General features: G+C 41.5%; 1 protein-coding gene across 4 annotated transcripts in view; it reads right to left on the bottom strand.

Annotated features, from left to right (window-relative positions):
* TTC39B (tetratricopeptide repeat domain 39B) overlaps nt 1–22625 on the bottom strand; it is a 73029-nt gene extending 50404 nt beyond the window's left edge. Inside the window, exons 1-2 of one of the 4 annotated variants that reach the window (XM_086869246.1) lie at nt 22431–22575; nt 20175–20301 (exon numbers count right to left, since the gene is read on the bottom strand). Coding sequence is in view for 1 of the 4 variants with exons in the window: in XM_086869244.1 (XP_086725370.1) it covers nt 22431–22481 (51 nt within the window). In the remaining 3 variants the exon portion in view is untranslated. Of the gene's footprint in view, nt 1–20174; nt 20302–21658; nt 21768–21842; nt 21973–22430 lie in introns of those variants that run through there. The other 3 variants (XM_086869247.1, XM_086869248.1, XM_086869244.1) reach the window with 3 other exon arrangements.
* Nucleotides 22626–23209: the final 584 nt, after the last annotated feature.

The following is a 23209-nucleotide window of genomic DNA, read 5'->3' as shown; positions in this document are numbered from 1 at the left end:
CATGAGTCTGCAGTTGATCCCACAGACTCTCAGAAAAATGCTGGAGGCAGTAGAAGAGAAGCCTGGCCCTTTTCTACTCCATCCCATGCCCATTACAACAAAAACGTGACACCATCCTAAGAAGTAAAGAAAGGGACTGCAACAGGGGTAACTAGAATAGCTCCGTCCCGATCAAGGTCTAGGAATGATCACATTCCTACCACGAAACAAATTATTTAAAAAGTACTCAGAACATATTCACTTTTTTTTCCAGTAGTCTGGTAAAATCTACTTGTAAATTAAGCCTGTTCAACAAAAAGATTGATGGAACTGTTACATAAAATACACAGCATCTTAAAGGCCTAAGGCCGTATTTAAGATTCAAATGTATATACATACGTATATACTATATGTCAATACAAAAAAATATAATCAAGTGATTGAAAAAGTTTGTCTATTCTTCAGAGTACAGAAGGACACCAAAAGTATAGTCAGACACATTCTTGTACATTCAATTAAAGGCTAGTAAAGTTTCTATTTTCAAGTGCTTATTCCAGCACTGCAGATTGCAGCTGACACAGCTGAGATGTCACAACAGTTTCCTGAGGTACTTGGTTCATTTTAGCCTACAGCAAAGAAAGTGTTTTTACTTAGCACCACTGAAGAGCAATGCCAGGCATTGGCCACAGCTAGTTCCTTCAAGACTGCAGTGTGACCTCCACACTTCAGCACAGAACACCATTTCCATCATCTACATGGCTGAAGAGACTGAGGTGGATGCAATCCTTCATTCATTTCCTTCACCTGATCCAGATCTGTCCTGCAGCAAGTCCCAAAGGGCAGGTTCCCACTCCAGAATGTCCTTGTTATAACAGTGTCCTGTCCACAGGACATGCACAGAGCAGAAATCTTCAAGAAATATAAACGATAGTTAAAGCCACAAAAAGGACCACAAAGCCTTTTTTCATATTCTACTCAGAAAATGCAGAATATGAACACGTAAGCTAGTACCAAGAGAAACAATTTAATAACTATCTTGCTCAGTACAATGCTAGTTAATGCTGCAATACACAGATTTTTAGTGCACTTCTTCTAGAGTACACATCCATCCAAGAATTAAAATCACATAAATAGACGTAAAACTGCCACTAGATGGCATGACTCAGACTTTTCCCACAGATTTCAGAAAATCATCAGCACAAAATTTAGTAAAATAAAGCTGTCTCAAAATTATGTTTCTTGAATTGCACAGTCTTTATTTTTTGTTGTTTGATAATTGTATTATTTCTTTAAATCTTTATTATGTATCATTTTCAAGATGCAAGCAGGCTTAAAATGACTAAGTTTACATAACTTAGAGATACTAATGTTTTTGAGGCAAAGAAAGTCAAAGTCAGACAGAGAAATAAATGGACACAGTATACTAATGAAGAAAAACAGAAGAGCTCCTGCACTCTAGCAGTGAGAGCAGAAATGTTCACAGCAGACACTTTACTTCTCAAGCCTCACAAAATCAGCATGAAGAGAGGTCCTTCAACTAATACAGGACATCTATCAGTACCTACACTTTTGTTCTAATGCACTGCAAGAAAGAAGAAACAACTTATTATTATTATGCTTGCTTATTAGAGATTCTAGCATCAAATGTGAACTCCACTTTCTTCCATATTTATCATAAATCAACTCTAAGGAAATTTCAGACTATATCATGTGACTCTTGAACTGCTGTTTTAACTTCATTAAACATTTTATCAAGCTAAGTGTTTAAACACTGCCCTTTTCCAAGTGAAGCAGCCCAATTTGATCAGTGCAAAGAATTCCCTTAAAATTCACATTTATGACAATTATCATAACAAGTAGGGTACGAAGCATCTAAATTCGCCCCAATGAAAACAACATCACTTCAGTAAACTAAATCCAATAGTATCTAGATACACCAGCCACAATTCAAAGTCCATTCTGATTGGGCAAAGGAAAAAAAGCCCCACCAAAAGCATTTTCTCAAAAGTATAAACATGACATGAATTATGTTGGCTAAAAGTTGGCAGACTCAGCCAAAATAACACTAGTATATACTTCGCATGTGGGAGTATGCATTAAACCTCTTTTCCCTTCGTAATACTGAACACAGGAAAAACATGCAACCATGGGAGACAATGGGTGAGGTGTAAGAAGAAACAGACCTACAGTGCTTATAATATGAACTGAAACAGCTCAGAAGAAAGACCTTCCATACGGTCTTCATTTCAACAAGGATACCAGTTTCCAAACAGCTTCTCTAAGTCAGCAGTCACCACACACTTTTATTATCAAATGGAATAGAATATAAATATATGCACTTTTTCCCCCCATTTTCTGTTATGAAATTTTGAGAATATTTGTTTCTCCTTAGTCTTAGGCAGGCTAAGCCATTAAAAATCATTCAAAGAAACCGGTGGCTAAAAATTTTACATTCCAGGTCCACAGAAGTGATAACTTAAAATCACTGTGCATTTAAAATTTACCAAACATTATAGCAGCATGAAAGCTCCTTAGAATCTTACTCAAGGATACCAAACAACAGCATGCTATCTCTCTCCTTAGTTGACTTGACTGAGCTGAGAACTGCTAACAGAAGGTGGAAAATAACAAAGAACAGCAACACAATTAGTGAAACTCCTAGATGTACGAGTCAAAAAGGCCCTTGCTCAGGTGAAGACCCATCCCTGTGATTGTGTAACTTGTATAGAAATCCCTAACTAAACAAAATAGAGGGACTGTACTTGGGAGGTTGCTAACACTGAACTCTGTGTACAAATAAAGGCATGAGAAGTCTGGAAGGGCATGCTTGACTTGTGGAATGCCACTGAGCATCCAGGCTTGTGCAAGTCTGAAATAAATAAATAATCAATGTCTCTCTAATGCAATTATTAGCTTGTTGCACATCAGTTAACGAATCTGACTTTTGTGGGCTACACTCTGAAGCATCAAATATCAGATATCACTACTTCACAAAAAAAAGAATTATGGAGATGAAAGCCAGAGCAATTCACTGGTCTTAAATTATGAAAGTTTTGCCTGTTAGACCACTCAGACCAAAATAAATACATTCAGCTATGAAAATGGGGTTTGATTCATCTGCAGTTAAGAGAAGTAAGGTAACAAAGCCACACACATCTACAAACTACAGACAGTACCTGCACGAACTAAAAAAGAAAACTAGTTCTGAGAACTTGAATTACAACACATAATCTGTTATGGAAACCTTTCCTGCATATTAACAATTGGATGACAGTGTCACATAAGGACAGAACTGTCGCTTAAATGGGCAGTTGTATGAGAAAACATGCGACTGCCCATTTAACTCAGAACTGCATATTTTCCCGTATGTTAAGAAACAAAAACACCCAGCATGACAGCAGGACCCAAAAGCTAATTTGTCACGTTATCTTCAGCTAATTCATAATGTGAATGATGTAAAGAATTAGCACTTTGATGAGCCAAATAAAATTTAGACTTCATCTCAAAAATATAAGATGCTTTTCACTTCCTTATATTTCCGTAGGACTGACAATACTCTGCATTATGAAGTGCTTAAAAATCCTAACTTTTTAGCTACTGCTTCATTACACTTATAGCAATTTCTCACAGAAAAGAACACTCTACCCTACAAGCCAGCAGAAAGTAACATGGAAGTTAAACTACATCTTATGTTTACTGTCAAAAACCCCTCAAACATAGGAGAGAAACATCATTTCAATGTTGTCTTGGCAAAGCAATAACCTGGGGGAGCACAGGAAGGAAAAGGTACCTCCAGCTCTTCATCTCTGTCAGCCACACATGCCTTATTTGGCACTTCGACACCAGATCTTGGTATTAACAATTAATAGCCTAGGAACAGAAACACATGAATAACACCCAGTTCAAAGGGGAAAGAGATGATGAAGCCGTTACAAAACAGGAAAATTATTTCCCCTTGCCAGAGACAGAAATAGCCTGGAGGCTGCAAGAATGGAATGGAAATGCACAAGTTCTGCTCTACACAGTACAACCAATTTTCACGTGAAAAGTAAAAAGTGAAATTTATTTCTCCAAAAGAAAAAATGCACATATTTTTCTGGTTACATATTACTTCAGATTTATTAGTTTGAACTATAAACATAACTCATCTACTTTTAAAAAATTCTCAAGATTATTTGCCTAAAATACCAGTGGTTTTTTCCAGAGATCTGAGTGGACAGGCAATGGTGGTTGCTTGGAAGAAGCTGTGTTTTCCACTGCCGATGAAGAGCTTCAGTAGTCAGAAGCCAAAGATTGGACTTGATAATCTAGACTTACTCATTCACTCTCATCTAAATAGAACATGCTGCATTCAAGACATGACTGGGAGTCATGCTTTAACAAAAAAAAAAAAAAAAAAAAAAAAAAACAAACAAAAAAAAAATGCTAAAAACAGACCACAAAAACAAAACAAGACACCAAATACAAGAAACCCAGAAAAACAACCGCACACCAAGAATAAATGAAGAACTGGTAAGGTAAAACTCACTTTTTCTAGAAGTTAGGGTAACTAAAGTGCTGAAGAACAATTAGAAATTAAAACAAATTTCAGTGTCATCTTGCTCAAAAATTAGATGTCAGTAACTGCAAGAACAAAGCTTTCTCCATTACAGTATGGAGAGCAATGGCCTTTGGATGCTGCTGGTCACCCAAAAATTTCCAGAAGATACAAGAAAATTCAGTCTTAAAAAAAAATCTACTCTCTATTCTCTACAAAAAAAGGACATTTGCAATGGAAGCAACTGCTGTAACTAAGAGCAGCTAATCAACATGTTATAGAAAGTGGACAATTCCTACTCTGCCTCCAGCCAGACAATTCTTAGACAGCCATATTGTATAAACCAGGGCAGGACCAAGAACAAACCACAACCAAAGGAATTGCAGTCAGACATTGTCAGTCAGCCTGGTTGCATACCAGAGCCAGCCTCAAGATGAAGGTTTTTTCTGAACCTACTTGTAAAGATGGGTCACCAGGAAGTCACATTTTAATAAACTGACATCTCTCTCACCTGATGTGAACAACTGGACAAGCTCCTACTATTTTAAATGGCACCTCTCCCTCATGACTGAAAAATGGAAATCAGCAGGTTCAGTTACACGCTCACCAAGGAAAGCATTATGACTACTTTATGTTCAGATTCATGTCCAACATGTCGCACAAGAAAGCCGTACAGCTGCAGTTAAAAGCTGGCTAAACACCAAGACACCTTTTCTTACTGTTTACAGTGGCACCTTCTTGTTATTCAATCTGCAGTTGTTTCAGCACAGAAAGCATTTCTAAGAGGCAGAAGAACAGGGCAGTAGCATAGAACTTCACTGCTGCAATAAAGCTTTGATCTTGCTAGATGATCACCTTTCCCCTCTGTCTCACACAGACTTCCTTGGTCATCCCCAAGACCCAAGGAGCGTCATGTAGTTTCTATTTGTTTGAAAGTGGTACCAGAAAAAAACAAACCAAAATGCAAGAGAACAAAGAAACCGCATACTCAACCAAGAGTTCAACGTTCAGTACATTTGCACAGTTGCAAAGTGCACTCCTTATATAAAATCTCTACAAAAATTGCATATAACTCTATTCTTGGTCAACTTCATTACACAAAACTGATTGCCAAGCAATCCCAAACTGAAACGCAAATACAAACAACCACCTTGCCTGGACAGATCATCCTTTTCCAATTGTAGGAAGAGAGATTTGAGAAGAATTTGAGATTTGAGAAGGCAGCTAAGGAGCCTGAGAAGACAGAAAGAATACGTAAGCATTCTTCTCTAAACAATTACTACACAAGGGAAAACGCTAAGTTTGTCCTCCCTAGCCATAAGAAAGATTATTCAATCAAATTAATTCTTGTTGCAGCAGACAAGCCTGTAAGTATGGCAAGAGTTTTGTGCCAAGCTCATTAGTTTTTGTAAAATCTTGTACCATCATTCAGTCATTCCAATGAAACTGCAGAAAACCCCACTGAAATCAAAAAGAATTTGAGGATGCTATTTATTATGTTTATAAAGTTAGCAAGAGTTCTGCTACATCTTTCTAGTCCTAATCATTCCAACACCATCACCAGCAACTACTAGGAACAGCTGTGTTTTCCAGGACACTGGACACAAACATGGATGAGATACCACTGCTAATGAAAGACCAATCTGATAAAGACTTTCCTACTCTCAGCCACAGAGCTTAACAATAAACTTTTAGTAAATTTCTGTTGGCTTTCAAATAAAGATTATTCAGTTATAATTTTTCATTTGGTAAAAGAGACAGACACAATGTAATTTCAGAGACACAGAGAGTACTTTCAGACACTAACTGAAGGTAAAGCAGCACAAACAAGTGTTTACTTTCTTAACATGCTTGTAGGCAGTCAAGGCATGAACAACTTGAAAGTCACTAGCCACACTGCAACTCAAACCAAGAAGCTTGGTCTTTCCCAATTTCGCAAGGAAGCATTTCCCAGCCAGTGAGTTATCTATTATAGTTCAGAACTGGCTCTCTCTCATCAAGTTTAACTTTCCATGACTGGGTAACACTCACAGAATCTTCCACTCAGTTTAGCCAAAGGATCACTAGACAGTTTGCTGATAACAAAACGTTATCACTTCAAGAGATAGGGTAGATAAGAAGCCAAGATACTCTTTGACCTCACTTGAGTCAACATAACCTACCAAATAAAATAAAAGTTATGTGAATAGGGAAGAAAAACATGGTTGGAAGATCCATTTAAAAAACATCAGAAAACAGAGTTCTTCTGGGAGGTGGAGTATCATGCCTCTTGTCTCACAAGGGTAGGTCTATTTAGCAGTCTCATCTAACCTTCTCACCTTCATTCCCATACGTCTGTGTTTGTGATGTGACTGATGAGGCAGAACTCGACAGCTTTTAGTTACATATAACTTAGACATATCAGGATGGATCAAACACAAAGACATAGTGAAAGTCAAGCTTCAGTTACAACTAAGAGGCAGTCTTGAATCAATAAGAAACAGACAAAGTGGATTCTGCTTCCCATTAAAGTAAAATATAGACAGCTGAGAGGAAAAGCACATTGTGTTGTCCTGGACTTTACTAAGCCATTTCATATTGGTTAAAGATGCTTGATACTTACTGCTTCCAATAGGTATCTAAAGCTACCTGGAAAAAACCCTAATTATGGTTCACTATGCACTTAATATACACTATCCAGACAAAATCAAATTACATCTTCCCTGGAGGGATACTTTGACAGTGTTCCAGAATGCTTATCAACTACAATGTAATCGACAATCCTAAATCTCATTAAAGACACATTATCTTGCCACTGGTGATAATAATACTTTCCAGAGATGACCCCAAGCTGGGGAACAGAACAGGTTTACCTCATATTAAAAACAATTTCCCTATAGCTAATAAAGGCCAGCTTTCCCTATAAAAATAAAAATAATAAAAAAAATAATAACGGGTCATTAAAATGAGTATCTTAGGTTTTAACCTTCTTCTCCTGTCCTCCTCAGGTTAAATATGCTCTTGACTATAAAGCTGGTCACTCATTCATTAAGAATGTGACAGCAGTTGCTGCACATTTAGCACCACAAGGTTCTATTTTATAGTGAAAAGCAATTCAAGTTATTTTTCTTAACTGGTTAATTTCCTTTAAAAGAAGATCTTGCTGCAGTAATTCCAATAATGCTGTTTTTGATAAAGTTGTTTTTACTTCAGAACTTCAAAGTCTCTATATTTTCTGATCCGTCAGCAGTACTAACTGCAGTAACAGAAGAGACCTTTAGAAGTCAACATTATCTAGAGTTAAATGTGGCTGCAATAGAAGATTAAAGCAGTGACTTTTGTCCAGAGCACAGCTTGTTCTCTCTGTGAAAGACCAGCTTCCATCTCTTCTGGAAACCACTTTATATTCATTATTTTCATTAACAGAAAAGCATTGTCTCAAGGTTGTGGCAATTTAACTTCCTTACTTCATCACCAGTATAATATTAACTAATTACCAACTGACTTATACATGCATTCTAGAGAGTTTGCTCTTGCCATCAGAAAAAAAAAAAGCCAAACACAGAAATACAGTGCCACGTTCAGACCAAGTATCACATTAAATTACACTAGGCAAAATCAGATCTTGAATTAACCAGACAGTAAGCTAAAGTGTTAGTTCTTCCTGGGCTACTTACAGGCAAACACAAAAAGAACAGATTCTCATTGGAAGTTACAATAATTCTTACCAAGAAAATAAACCAGAAAAACCCTACAAGTAACACAAAAATTTAATTAACATAAAGTAATAGCCTATTAATGTCCCCTAAATTCTGGTGATGTGTCAAGTGTCCATGAAAGCCTACAGCTTTCCTCCTTCTGTCAAGACTCCCCCAGTGTAAATTCTTCATCCAGTCCATCCCCAACCACAGCATGGTATTTCTTCAGGTAGTGCAGGACAGCTGCAGGATCCAGAAGACACACACCAAATGGACTACTCAGGTACACTGAAAGCAGCATGTGTTTCCCAGTTGGAAGTTGTAACATTTGATAGACATTGTCAGACAGTCGTAGTGCCACCACCCTGCCCCGCATGCACACCCCCCATACAGCTTACTGACGTCAAGGGGAATTTATAGCCTTTGAAAATTCCAGCTGGCATGTAATAACAAGGACAGGATTAATTTACAGTTGTTACCACATTTGTCACTCCTTCTACCCAGAGGGTCACTTTACCACAAATGTAAGTTTACAGTATGTTATTGCCTCTAGGCTTCTGTTCATACATACATACACACACACCACACACAGAGACACACAGACACACACTCCTCTTCCTCCCACTCCTGAGTACTCATGGGCAATCACAGCACTGGTTCCTCTGCAGCAAACCCACACCAGAGCAAGTCACTTGCTCTCGTGACTCACACACTGCCAAAGGAAATCCTGCACAACCACAGGATGGTTCAGTCCAAAGCACTGAACCTCTCCTTGCACGCTTCTTCCTTCCGCCAGCACCCAGAGACACAGAACAGAAAAAAGCCAAACACATTACATGAGGTGTAGAGAGTTTTTTACATTATGGAAAGGGAAGTATCAGACAGTTTTTCCAGTTTCTCCAGGTAGAAACTACTTCTTTTATAGCTCATCTCTACCTATTGCTGGTATCCTTATCCGTTTTCACTTTAGCCCACAGTTAAAGTTTTTAACAATTTGTGAATGCTGTTGCACAAATTTTTCACATGGATTTTTTAATTACTTCTTCAGACCACAAAAACACTTACCAAAGGGTGAATATATTTTAATGTTAGAAAGATACCATTCAGGCCAAATTCTGCAACTATTAAAATCTAAGGTCAGTAGCTACCAGACCTCACATACATAAAATGAAGAGATGAAGTGCTATGGTATTATCTACAAAGATACAAACCACAAAAGTAATATAGTGTCTACAGCAAAGACCAGACATAGAACAAAGAAAAAGGATCTGACACAAAACTTCCAGTCAAGGACAAGAGTAGCATGTTTCAGAGACAGCTGCAAAGGCAAGCCCTATATCCTTGGTTGCCATCACAAGATGTAACCTCAGCTTCCCCTTCTTGCACGCTACCTGTCCTCCTAAGACCAGAGGACTTCCACAAACGTCAAACACAAAGCAACACATTACATGGGTCTAAAATTAAAAAGAAACTAAGCCAAAACATTAACCATACTGGATGTCAGCTCTTTCAGTGATGCCACATGACTTCCTTTCTCTACTCCACCAGACCACACACACACAGAAACACTGACAGGAACTCAAGGCAACGGTACAAACCCCACTGGCCAAGACAAGCTGCTTTATGTAGAGAAACTAGCTAACACTCAGCCACTAACTACTTTCCATGTTGCAACACAAACTACTCAGAGAAAGCACATAAGCCACTTCTACTATGTAATCTCTACTCTTTGTCCCCATGATATTTTTTTAGTATTCCTTCAGTTGTGCCCCTGCACAGCTACCTGTGATGACACGCCTGTAAGGTGAACATCCTGGCTGATTCGGCATGAATCCCCAATGCAAGGCACCATGAATGCAGAGCTGTACAGTCCATACAGTAACTCCTTGCCTACTTTCCCTTACAGACTGGAATGTTCTCCTCTTCACTCGCTCACACACACTACTATTTAAAATTACAATCACTATTTCAATGCTCCAGTGTACAAACTCACAACAAGCAGGAACTGAGAAAGCAGTTAGGAGGAGTCCGTCACAGTGGAACTCTGAACTGCAGAAGAGAGTAAATACAGAGCATGATTTCCAGGAAGATCCTCCTACCTGGGACATGACCCTATATTTCTGTTTCCAGTCCAAAAAAGAGCAAAGCCGGGAAATCCACATTTAGTTTGCACTTCCACTCCTAACATAACTTAATGAACTCAGAAGCTAAAGATCCCACCACTGAAATAAGTAAAATGGACTTTTAAACAGCCTACCATAATTTATTTTTTTTTAAACTTGGATTTTAAGACTCCTTTGGCGTCACTTGCTAAGAAATACGTTCACTCTGAAGCTTAAATATACAACTTCAGCCATCCCTTCAACTCAGCATGACTTGAAATTACATTTAGCAGAAGATACAGCACTTTAGCAAAGCACCAAACCATGTATGCCATCTTCTAAAAGTGAATGGCCATGAGATATCCCATATTTTCCAGAGTTATAACCATATGTGGCACTTTAATCCAAGTGACATTAAAAGACAGACTCTGAGCTGCTACTGAACATCTCTTACCCAAAGTTTTAAGAAAACTTTGCTTCAGCTCAGTAGACCACACCTTAACAGAGCCAGCTACTTCAGTGGTGTCAAGACTATACAGGCAGTATGTTTAACTGGATTACCCAGAGCTGCACATGTTTTTCCTGCTAAGATTCTCCATACGGACATGGCACAGATTTAAATATTCTTTAGCAATATGCTCAAACCACCAAGTCTCACCTTAAAGTTTTTCCTCTGGTCCAAACCATACACTTAAATTTAGGAAGATTGTTTTGTCTCCAAAGTTTAGTTCCAACACTTTTACACTTCTTGTGACAAGGAACGTAATAATTAACATTATAAGATTACATCTTTATCACCTAGTAACAATAATATAATATTTAGATTAAAATGGCTCAAACAACATTGTTCTCCCTCAAAAAGTAACAGAATTACTTTTCAAAATACTTTTCTTACAGGGAAGAGCCAAAAAAGCTGTACTTCATGAAGTACTCAGTTATCCTTCAGTTTACCAAAAAAGTCAAAAAGCACTTAAGTTTCTCATCCCATATTAAATATGACTTATCAAAGTCATTAATATAAATTCTTTTTGTAATGAATTACTGTTTCCCCTAATTAAGGTGGGAGGGTTTTGTCAAAATTGTGGAATACTTCAGTTTTTGCATGTTTCTTCAGCTCCTCTAGCCAGCTGAGCTAGAAGAACCTTGAACGTCTGTGTAAGATGCCTCACTCTGCTAGTTTTGGCTGAGGTAGAGTTACTTTTCCTCACAGTGGCTGGTATAGGGCTGTATACTGGATTTGTGTTGTATACAGAAGTTGATAATACAGAGATGTTTTTGTATTGCTGAAAGGGGCTTACGCACAGCCAAGGCCTTTTCTGCTTTTTGTGTTGCAGTCTGGGGAGTAAGTTGAGGGTGCATGGGTGGTTGGGAGGAGACAGAGGCAGGTGACCCAAACTGACCAAAGGGATATTTCAGACCATGTGGCATCATGCTCAGTACATAAAGGGGAGGAAGAGGAAAACAGGGGAATCTATGGAGTGGTGGCACTTCTCTTCCCAAGCCACTGTCACCTGTGAGGAAACCCTGCTCTCCTGGTGATGGCTGAACACCTGCCTGCCCATGGGAAGCAATAAATTAACTCCTTGCTTTGCTTTTATGCACAGATTTTGCTTTCCCTATTAAACTGTCTTTATCTCAACCCATTAGTTCTCAGCTTCTACCCTCCTGAGTCTCTCCTCAATCCCACTGGCGGGGGAGTGAGCGAGTGGCTACATGAGCGGTCAGCTGAGCTTAAACCATAATACTCACCAGAAAGAGATGGATTTACTAAATCCACAACTGGTAATTCTACTTATCCATCATATTTCCAGAGACAAGCTAAGGTTTTGCCACACGACCTTAGAGCAACCATTTAACCATAAATTATTATACGTACTAAAGAGGAGGGGAAAAAAAAGAAAAATATTAAGTATCTTTTAGCCCTGGAAACAGTAAATTTGCAGAAAAGGGAAAATAACAAAAACAAACAAAACCCACAAAACAAAAAATCAACCAAACAAAAAACAAACCCAAAACATAATCAAACAAACAAAAAACAAGAAAAAACAGAACAAGCCTAAACAAAAAGCCAATCAAACAAAAAAAAAGCATCCCCAAAAAAAACAAAACAGACAAACAAAAAAAACCCCAACAAAACAACACGAAAATGACACAGGCATGAAGTCATTAAGTTTAACTAGCTATCCCACTGGATTGGTAACGACAGTCCTAAGGGAGAGAATCCAGATAAAACAACTTCATCCTAGTCCATTATTTCTTGGTGAAAATAAAAGCCAGTGTGATACACTCTGTCATCACTATAATCCCACTTTATTCAACTAAAGCTAATAGGAATATTTTTCCTTTCCTCTGGCCTACTACTAGTTACAGATAAGTATTCCTACTCACCTACCCAACACTACACTTTTTAGAAGAACTAGTACTACCCTGAGTTGCCAGACACACAATTATTTCCAGAAACAGGTTTTCCACTAACTTCCTCTCTGTTTGGATGACAGGCTGTCCTCATATACCCTCCAACAAGAGGATTATTATATGGATAGCAAGAGTGTGTGTGAGATTGACTTCTGTGGATGACAGAAATCAAAGGAATGCTGCACACCCAAACACTGGTTTGCAAAAGTTCATACACCACTCTATTGCAAAGTGAATGCATAAGAGAACTGGAATAAAAACACGATACATTCACTGCCTCACAACAAAAAATACCATTCCTACTAAAATACTAGATTATCTTGCCTTAGTATGTGGTAACAGCATTACTTCCTTACTCCAGAATAAGATGACAAACAAGTCTTTACTTGCCTGATAGAAAACCTTACTGTTTTACTGCACTTGGTGTCTGGGCATAAGTCCACACATCTGTGATATTTACTTACTGCTGACTTAGCAGAACCCTTTCGAACCTGAGCGGGCTTGGAAAAGCAGAAGGAATTTTTAGCTCACAAATTCTCACATTTCTGACTACTTAGGCAGACACTTGACCCACTGTGGCACACAGGTCTTGGCCATGTCCAAGCTCTAATCAGAAGACATACCAACATCAGCACGTATCCAACTCTCAGACTCAAGTCTTTAGCTTCTCAAGTCTTCAGCTGCACAGTTTTGCTCCCTTTTCAAAATGAGCGCTGAGATCCATCATTTCTGTTCCCTCTAATATAATACTGTTTCTATTAATCCAGAAGAAACAGCGTTTGTTAAAATTACTGCCCACCAGATGGGCATAGTGTGCTGGGCTGTATTCCTGCCAGCCTGTCACCAACAACTGTGATCTTATCTCCATCTCCCTGATGGTGTCACACGGGAAAAGAAATCCATACGAGTTGCAATAGCAATGAAAGTTTCAAATACGTCCTTATGGTTAGGCAAGCTACAGGAGATTTACTTAAGACAGGAGGCATAAGATCAGACATGCCTATCACCTACTCCTGAGTTGAGTCATCCTGGTCCATGATCCTAAGTAATGCCAAGAAATAACTAAGTTCCTTTTCTCTTTCAACACACAATCTCTTTGGCAAGTGAGGGGACCAGCAAGAACCTTTATCTATGCCAAGGTATCAACTTCTAGTAGTTTCAACAAGCTCAGCGGGTCTAGAGGTTTTTCCAAGCATACTGGCACCAATATGTCAGCAAAAGAAGAACAAACATTTGCAGAACCAAACATGTTTCCACAAAGTCATAACTCTCACATAGATTGACCAGAACTACAAAGAAGCAAACCATGCTGCTTTAAGCTTATACATGAAACAGAACTGTCTTTTTAGAGTTGTGGATGGCTCAGTCCTGGTGGTGTTCAAGGCTAGGATGGACAAGGCCTTGAGCAATCTGGTCTAGTTTTTGAAAATCTGTTTAATCTGGGAGGGGGCGGAGTTTGGTCTAGATGATCTTTCAGGTCTGTTCAAGCCCTTAACATTTTGTGATTCTACAGTGACTAAAGTGGCAAGCTTTTAGCTACAATTACCATGCCACTTGTACAATTTACAGTTGTAATGACAGTAAGTTTCACTGCTCCAAGAAAAGCATACATTGAAAGATACTGGATGCTACTTCCCACTGTTCAATATTCAAAGAATACCCAAAACGTTAAGAAAAAAGCTAACTCTTCCTTTTTGGTTATACTGTTTTCTATTCATATACAAGTAAGTATTTAAGTATCACCACCTCACACTCCTCCTCCAAGAAAAACAAACAAACAAACAAACAGTAAACCAAAAACCAAACCTCAGAAAATAGAAATAAAAGCAAAATTTACTTCCATTTAAAAATTAATTTCATAGGTACACAGCCTTCCCAGTTTATGTCAGCTCTGCCTCCCTAAGAGGCACATAGTGCTTCCTACAGTGATCCCACCTTTTCCCATTTCTTCTGCACCTTTTATCTCTTGCTCTGAGGAGAAACAGCTCACAAGTTAATAGTGAATATTAAATAAGAAAATTTAATTGGAATACTGCATACTCCTTTTTCCCTCCAGTTAATCAATAGAGACTTGTTTTTTTTTCGCTACCCAGCTTTCAAGTTTGGTCGCAGTCAACTAAGGAACACAAATGCACGACTCTAGGAAGCAAATAAGAAATGGAAAAATGCAAAAAATAAAAGCAAGCCATCTCAGAACAACATAGGTACTATAAAATTGGAGTACACATCCTTATTTTGAATAGTAGACACAAGCAAACAAAGTACCTCTCAAAAGGTAAACCTGTAAGTAAAGCAAAGTTTTATTTGAACTTAAGAAATTCAGAATATTGGAACGAGAGAGCACAACCTAATTTTATTTAATAAAAAAGAAATTACTAGTCATGTTTAGTTTTCCATTTGTGTTGCTGAAATACCATGGTCCTTATCTTAGATGCAGATGTGCTCTGACGGTAGGAAAGACCAACACAGAACCAGGAAAAATAGATGAGCCACGTGCCAAAGCACAACACTTTGGAAAAAGCAGACAAGAGGAATATGAATTTTACATTCGTCAGTTGAACAAAGTCTATTTCTCAACGAAACAAAACCATACAAGTCTCATGCAGACCTTTAAAAAAATAAAAAATTATCCCTCAAGAGAGTAAGCACCCCCACTACTGCTTCCCAACTCTGTATTTCCAACACAATCTAGTTTTTAAGGTGAAAAAGGCACCGCAGTATCTCACTTCCAGTTTCTCAGTCTCTGTGGAAATGCAGCTACCACCATCTCTCACCACAGAGACAGCTGAAGAATCCTCAGCATAAACATGAGAGATAAAATTGCCAGTGCTACACATTCTGTAATTTATTCTAAAGTGCATTATATTAAGCTACTGATGTAAAGAATCATACCACTAGCAAGGTCTTTCATCTTAATTACAGCAGCTGCTGCAGCAGTGGATGAAACTCTTGAGTACTTAAACCAAGTACTAACCGGCTTTTGAATTAAAGACGATGCTGGTTTCATTTGAAATTAGCTCTTAAGATAAACTGTCCAGGCTGGTAAAGCCAGCCCATACAGTGTTTATCCCTGCTAGGGCAGTTCAAGAGAGTACAACATGCATCATAAGACCTTCATTACCTAAATTTTCCTTAATAGCTTAGTTTAGAGATGAAGCACAGATTAGCTGAATTGGCCAAGCTGTCCTTAACACAAGCCTGTCATGGCTTGTACCTACAACTAAGCCTGCAACTAAATACCACATAGATGCTCTGTCACCCCATCACACCTCACACTCCCACCCCATCCTCCCAGCAGGGCTGTGTTTCAACCCTGGGGCAGTCAGTTCCAGGCGTACCTGACAGCTCTTCAAGTGAAAGCACACTGTGGCTGCTAAAGGGATTGAGAAAAATGCATTAACAGTATCAGGTGTGGCACCACTTGGCTGCCTTTGACTCCAGCTGTTATTGAAGTCCCATCACGTCCAGAAGAGCAGCACTCGGAGGTGGTATGACTTCAGACAGGCCACAAGAGTCTACTGTCAGACTCCACTCTCCCTTAGACTTAACTGCTTGTAAGGTGCTATCATCAGAAGGTAAGCGCGTCCTGCTGATCACTCCTTGGCTCCAGAACCACTCTGTGAAGAGTCAGAGCCCACTGGTACCCTTTTGGGGCTTTGTAATGTCCTGAAAAAACCTGTGCCAAGGATGCAGAGGGCCTCTGAAGCCATCACAGTAAGGTACTTTTGCCACTCATTCCAAGTCAAGCTCATTTCAGCCTCCAGCAGACAGCTACTGGGACAACACTGTCACTCCAAAAGTACAAATGGGCTCTGACTCTTTATAGTTTGAGTGTGCACTGGTGTCTGCTAGAGCCTTATACACCCATGGGTTTGACATGCCACTGGATAGGCCATTGGATCCACAGAATCCAACGAACATGGTTACCCCTCTCCTCCGCCTCGCTGGAGCAGGGCCCCTCCACTCCTGGTCACTGGACTGTCCACCTCATATAAAGAAAACATAAATATTAGAACTTCTTTTAAAAAAAATCAGGAGTAAGATAAGACTTTCCACTCTGATAAACTGCCCACTGGAGACTGGAGAAACAACTTTCCTGGTAAAAATACCATTTGGGACTGTTTTTCCCCTACAACTCAGGTACCACTGCCTCCAGGGTTGAAGGTAGGTTTTCTATGCCACTTTCTCATGTCGACTCTGTGATCCCTCAGATAAAAAGACAGAGCAACCCACTGTGTCTATACCCTCTACATCCTCTCTCTTGAGCAGAAGAATACTTACTGTTAATAGTAGAGATACCGGGCCATACAAACAGGGAGTAGGATGTATCTTTTTTTGTTGTTGGAACTTCTGGAACATTTTTTCCCATTTTTCAAGCAGTTTTTCCACAGCAAAGTCTGTGGAAAATAGGGACTCTGTAACTGCCAGAGCTGGCAAGCCACTTTGCCCACCATCACTGCCTGCTTGTCCCCCCAGCTACCCAGCTTTGTCTCATTACCACCAATAAACTGGCACGCAACAATGGTGCATATGCACTGGATTTCACCTGGATCTGTGGGCAACTCCACATTGTTTTGGTCATAATAAATCATCTCTAGCATGGCTGATTCCCTCACGTACTAGACATGGTGGTCCACTTGCCTGGGTGGCATATAACATCTCCCTTGAAGGGATACCTCTCCTTCACACCTGACAAGAGTCACCTCCAGAGGTCGACGACTTGTATTCTTTTCCTAATTGCCTTGTTAATGCCATCTTCTAGAAAGAAATCACAGCTGCTTCCATACTCCAAAATTCCAGGCTACTAGCCCTGTTATTGCAGCACCAGAACAGGCAGGTAACAATGTGCTCATCTTGATGATGGCTATATTCCATAGTTCACTGGGATAGGTACTGAATTGTTGCTTTTTTTGGGTCTTTTCCTTCTGCTTCACCCTTTACTATGAGCTGACTTCCCTGTCCATTTTTTCTTGTTTATACAAGTGACTGGTAAGGGTTGTTTCAGCAGCAATGCCCGTCACTGGAGTTAGAGCCTGTCACCTTCCTGACATTTAAAGACCTTCTCTTCCTCTGAGAGTACTGAGCAGGACTGCCCCTTCACGAACCCATACTGGCTCTGACTAATACTTGCATTTTCCTTTGGGTGTTTTACAATAGTTCCCAGAACAATCTTCTCCATGCTTTTACCGGTCACTGGAGCAAGACTGAGAGGCTTGTAGTTTCCAGGATCACCTTTCTAGTCCCTTCTCTTGGGAAAATGTTACCCAGATTGCAATTGAGTAGGACCTCTCCAGATACCCAAGACCATTCAAAAATTATTGAATGAGATCTTGTGATGAATGACATCAGCCAGCTCTTTTGACTACTCTTGGCTGAATCCCATCAGGCACTCAGACTTCAGGGGATCAAGCTAGTTTTCTATTCTCATAGCCACAGTCCTCCAGCTCAGGGTGCTGGGACATGCTTAGCCCATTTTCAATGCTGACAAGAGAGGCAAAGAAAGCTTTAAACATCTCTTCCTTGTCTATGTCCCTGCTTGTGAAGTCATCATCCTCATCCTGTAATGGGCCAGCATTATTTCTGCACCACCTTTTGCTACTAACCTATCAAAGAATAAAAAAACTTTTTTTTATTGTTCTGACAGTCCTGGCTATCTTCAACTCCATTTGAGCTTTGGATGCACAATTTTCTCCTTACAATAGGGAGCAGCACCTCTGTATTCCTTTCGTCACTACAACAACGAATGCTTTTAAAAATTTGTTCTAACACGTTCTATTCCGATTTGCTATTACCTGAACTCATCACACCTCCTATTGGGCACAAGAAAAAGACTGTCCTGGTTTAACACCAGTCAGCAACGAAGTATCACACATCCACTCAATTTGCTCTCCCCTCTTGTCAGTGAGAGGGGAATAAGATTGGGCAGAAAAGGTAAAATCCATGGGCTGAGATAAAGATTGTTTAATAATTGAAATAAAGTAAAATTAATAATAATAATAGTATAGAAAGGAGGAAAGAGAGAGGAACAAAACCCAAGAGAAAGAAGTGATGCACAATACAATTTCTGACTGCCTGCTGACTGACACCCAGACTGTTCCCAAGCAGGAGTGACTGGCCCCTCCAAGCCAACTCCCCCCACTGTGTATCTTGGGCATGATGTTCAAGGGTGTGGGAATATACAGGCCACCAGTCCTGGCCATGATCCCTCACAGCTTCTTGTGCACCTGGCTGCTGGCAGCACATGGGACACTGAGAAAGTTCTTGGTTTAGGGTAAGCCCTACTTAGCAACAACTAGAAATCACTGTTATTCAAAGGGTTCTCGTACAAAATCCAAAACACAGCACTTCACCAATTAACTCTACCCCAGCCAAAGTCAGCACAAAGCCTTAGAATTTACCACAGCAAGGGCACCAAATCACCTTCCGGTCTGTAAATAATCCTTAGTCTGGCTCCCTTTGGCCAAGTAAGGAATTCTTTCAGCATCTAGATGCTTCTTGATTGTAAACCTTTCTGTCAACCCAGAATCCTCAGACACACAAGGACCTCGGCTGGGTTTGAGGGTTAATTTTTTTTAATTGCTAGGGAATCCCCAAGTAACCAATTAAGCTGGCTTTAAGACTTTGAAAAACCAGGGCAGCAAAGAGTGAACTTAATGGGAAGCAGATCTGGCCCGCTATTTTAAGTAATCTTTAGACACTGGGGCGGGGTGGGGGGGAGGGGGGGGAGGGTTGGGGGTGGGAAGAAGAGGGTGGATGGGGAGAAGAATAAAGTTTTGCTTGAAGATTCTCCAGTGGCTGTGAATGCTACTTTGTTCTTAAAATTAAGTATATCTGTTCTAGATTTCCAACCCATTCCAAAGGAATACAGTATGAATTCTTTTAGGGGGTATATTCAGTGTCATATAGAAGTTTAAGTGTCAACGGTATATCATGTTTGAGTTCACAACTGGCCACACCACAGGTGAATACACTGATCACACAGTAATCAGGAAACTGCTCCCTAGTAGAGATTGACCACAAACACACTTCAACACCACAGAAGCAACACTGCACTCAGGAAAATCTTGAGTTTAACAGCATTTGTTTTCACAGACGGCATACCCATAACTATCTCATTTATACAGCCTCTTAGTCATAGGTCTCTGGTTCCTCTTGGTGGGTTTCTTTTCCTTTAAATAAAAAAAAAAACCAATACACTTGTGTTAGTTGGCTTAAAAAGAATCTCAAGATTTATTTACACTTCATACCATTTTCTTGCTGTTCCCATCAGAAAGCCACAGCTGCAGAACACGACATAAATGAGAAAAAAACCCCAAACAAACAATAACAAAAAAAAAAAACCAAACAACCATACAAACAAAAAAACCCCATGGTAACTGGCACTTCCTTGAGCTGCAAGAAGCATCAGGAAAAGCACAAATTTTATTCAGGGACAGACTACAGCAGGGGGCAGCTATCTGGTACCTTATGCTTGGACTTTAGAAGAAGAGTTCTTGCTGGTCTATGTCCTGTTAAGTAGGAAACAACTTCAAGGTTTAGCTTAACATATTCCTCTTCAAAGCTTCAGGGGCGAAGAAGTATTCACAAGTCCCTGCAAAGCAAAATTCTATGCTAAAAGCTATGTTCATATAGTACTAAGCGTGTACACTTAAATCAGGAAGCAAGGCTCCCATCTGCTATGTTCTAAGTAAACAATACTATTTAGATGCATGTAGCTCATAAAAAAAGAGCTGTTCTGCTACCTGTTTCTCAGCATCACAGCCACTGCAAACACCAAAAAAAAAGCTAACACACTAAAACAATTACCATATGAATGAAACTACAAGAAGCTTATTTATTTATTTATTAGTGAAGACACTATGCTGAACCTGTAGGCAAAGACAGTCTACAGTGGTCTAGAAAAATTCTGTTACAAACGCAGTGACCATCCATCCCCAAGACAACCATCTACCCTCTCCTCCTGAATCCTGACTGGGAAAGATTGAAGTACTTGCTGCATTACCACTACAGGTGTGTTTCAGACTCCAAAGAATCAAGCACTAAGCAAATCAAGCACTTGCAAAGAACATGTTTTTTTGGCTTATAATGAGAAAACTTCACACTTTTTGTAAAGTATTGCTGAAATAAAGCCTCTTTCATGGGCTTTCATGCCTACCTTTACCTTTTTTTTTTTTTTTTTTTTTTTGGCATGGCAGCTTCTTTTACTGTAAAAAGCATTGGCATCTAACACCAAACTCAATGAAGTACATTCTTTCCTACTGTTCACACAGAACGATTGGGAAACAACAAAGTTGCTGAATACCTGTTTTAACAACTGTGAACTCTGACTATCTGCTTACTGAGAGCTTCAAGAGGTAGTTAATAAGTTTTTTCCCCCTACTCTGGAAAACAAATCTCTCAGCTTCAAAGAGATGACTTTACCATTCTGCAGTGATTCACTCTGGTACACAATGAAATTCAAGCATTTCACATCCTTTCATTGCTGCCACATATAACCTCAGGAAGTAGAAACTTTCACACCATGCTCTGAAATACAGGCTAACAGGTATATTCCCATTCTCTAACCAAGAACAAGAACAAGCTAGTTCAACTGAACTGCAGCATAGTAAGTTCTACATAGACATTAGTCACTTGCCCCATCGTACAAAGCACTGCCACACCTCAAACTCTGGGCACTGGATAAAACCCAACCTATTACGTCCTCATTCATAAATTGTCTTCAGCAAAACTTGGGCAGATTTGCCTTGCCAGTCTTCCTGAAGAAGCTGCTGGATGCACACAACGCTAAAATCGCTCATTCTAGACTGGACAGTCATAAGACAAGTCTGTATTCCCACACGCGCACGCCAGGACTGTGATCTGTGTTTAAAAGCACGTTCCAGTTAAAACCGCCTCAGTTAGGTAGTACCGTTCTCAAAAGCCCGTCTACGACAATACTTTATAATCACCAGTTTCCAAGAGGTTTTGTCAAGGAATCTTGCTACCGTGTTCTCCTAGACTGACAGTATTACAAGGTATATCTTCAAGTTCAAGCGATCGTTTGAAGGGGACTTCTGTCTGGGGCATTTGAAAGACCTTTAATAAAACAACGGCGAAATTATAAACGCATCTTAAATCAACTACAGCTCTGACCGACTGCACTTCCCAGAGAAGGTGCTCATGGAAGACCCCACGCACACGGGGCCCCCTCGGACACCCCGAGAGCGAGGCCGTGGCCGCCGTGCAGAGCCGGGGGTGGCCGCTGCCCGCACACCTGTCACCTGTCCCTGGCTCCCGCGCAGGGGTCGCGCCCGCCCAACCGCCGGGAGGGACACACGGGAGCGCCGGCGCGGCACACTCGCACGGAGCAGCGCAGGAGCTGGGCTTAAAGAAAAATTTTTAAATAATAATAATAATAATAATAATAATTTTTAAAAAAATAATTTTAAAAGAAAAAGCAAAGAAGGGGGGTGCGGGAAGGGGCCGCCTGCGGCCCCGCTGTGCCGGGACAGCTTCCTCAACTCCAGGCGATGGACTCGTCCCTAGACCGGCGGCCAGGCCTGCCCCTGTCCTGTCCGGCCGCCCGCCCATCAGCCCCCTCCGCGGAGCAGGTGGGCGACCGGGACGGCCCGTGCAGCGGAGCCCCCGCCCGCATTTCTCCCGCCGCCGCCGCGGGGCCGCCGGGCACGGCCGCTCGCTGCCCGCACGCCCGAAGCCCCTCAGCAATCGCCCTCCGTTTACCTCCTCGCCGCCGCCGCCGCTCTCCTCCGTGCCGTTTCCTACGCTCGCCATGTTCCCTCTCCGCTGCCCGCCGCCAGAGATCTGCGTCCGCCGCGCCCCGTCCACTGCTCACAGTCCAGCGGCGGTGCCGCCCCCCGCCCTTCCCGGCCGCCCCCGCTCGATCCGGCCCGCTCTGGCCCGGCACCGCAGGCTCCCGCCCGGTCCGACCGGGGCCGCGCTCGCCGCCTCCGCCCGCCCCGGCCGCCCCGCGGCTCCGGCGGCCGCGCCCCCTCGTTTGCATGGCAGGACCCGCCCCCGCCGGTCGCGCCCCGCTGGCCCTCGGTGTCCGCCCGCGGCACGCCGCCCGCGCTGCCTCCCGGCCGGGGCGGCATGGGCTGTCCCGGGGCCGCCGGGCCCGTGGGCGGTCGGAGAGTGCGGCTGAACGGGTCGGAGCGAGCGGAGCGTCGTCCCAGACTCATGTCGAGGCCGCCGTCCTTCCTCCGTCCTGCAGCCCCACCTCCAAACACGCTACGGCTTCGCGCCACTGTGACCGGCTTCACTGACAGAGGTGCCGCAAAGCTTGTCGCAGGTGTCCCCGCCGTGTCCTTCCAGTGCCCGCGCTACCTGAGCGGCAGCCCGGGCCGGTTCAGCACACCTGAGCCAGCGGTGGCGGACTGGCGGTCTGTGCCAGCAGCCTCCGCCGGCATCTGCCGCGCCGCCCGGCCGGCTGCTCCGGGGAAGGACAGCGCGGGCTGTGCTCGCGTCCGGAGGGGCCTCCGGTAGTGCTGCCTGCAGACCCT

The sequence above is a fragment of the Cyanistes caeruleus genome, chromosome Z (genome assembly GCF_971803275.1).
Source record: "Cyanistes caeruleus chromosome Z, bCyaCae1.hap1.1, whole genome shotgun sequence".
NCBI classification, from domain to species: Eukaryota; Metazoa; Chordata; class Aves; order Passeriformes; family Paridae; genus Cyanistes; species Cyanistes caeruleus.
The sequence above is the reverse complement of the archived record's forward strand: the minus strand, read 5'-3'. Positions and strand labels throughout refer to the sequence as shown.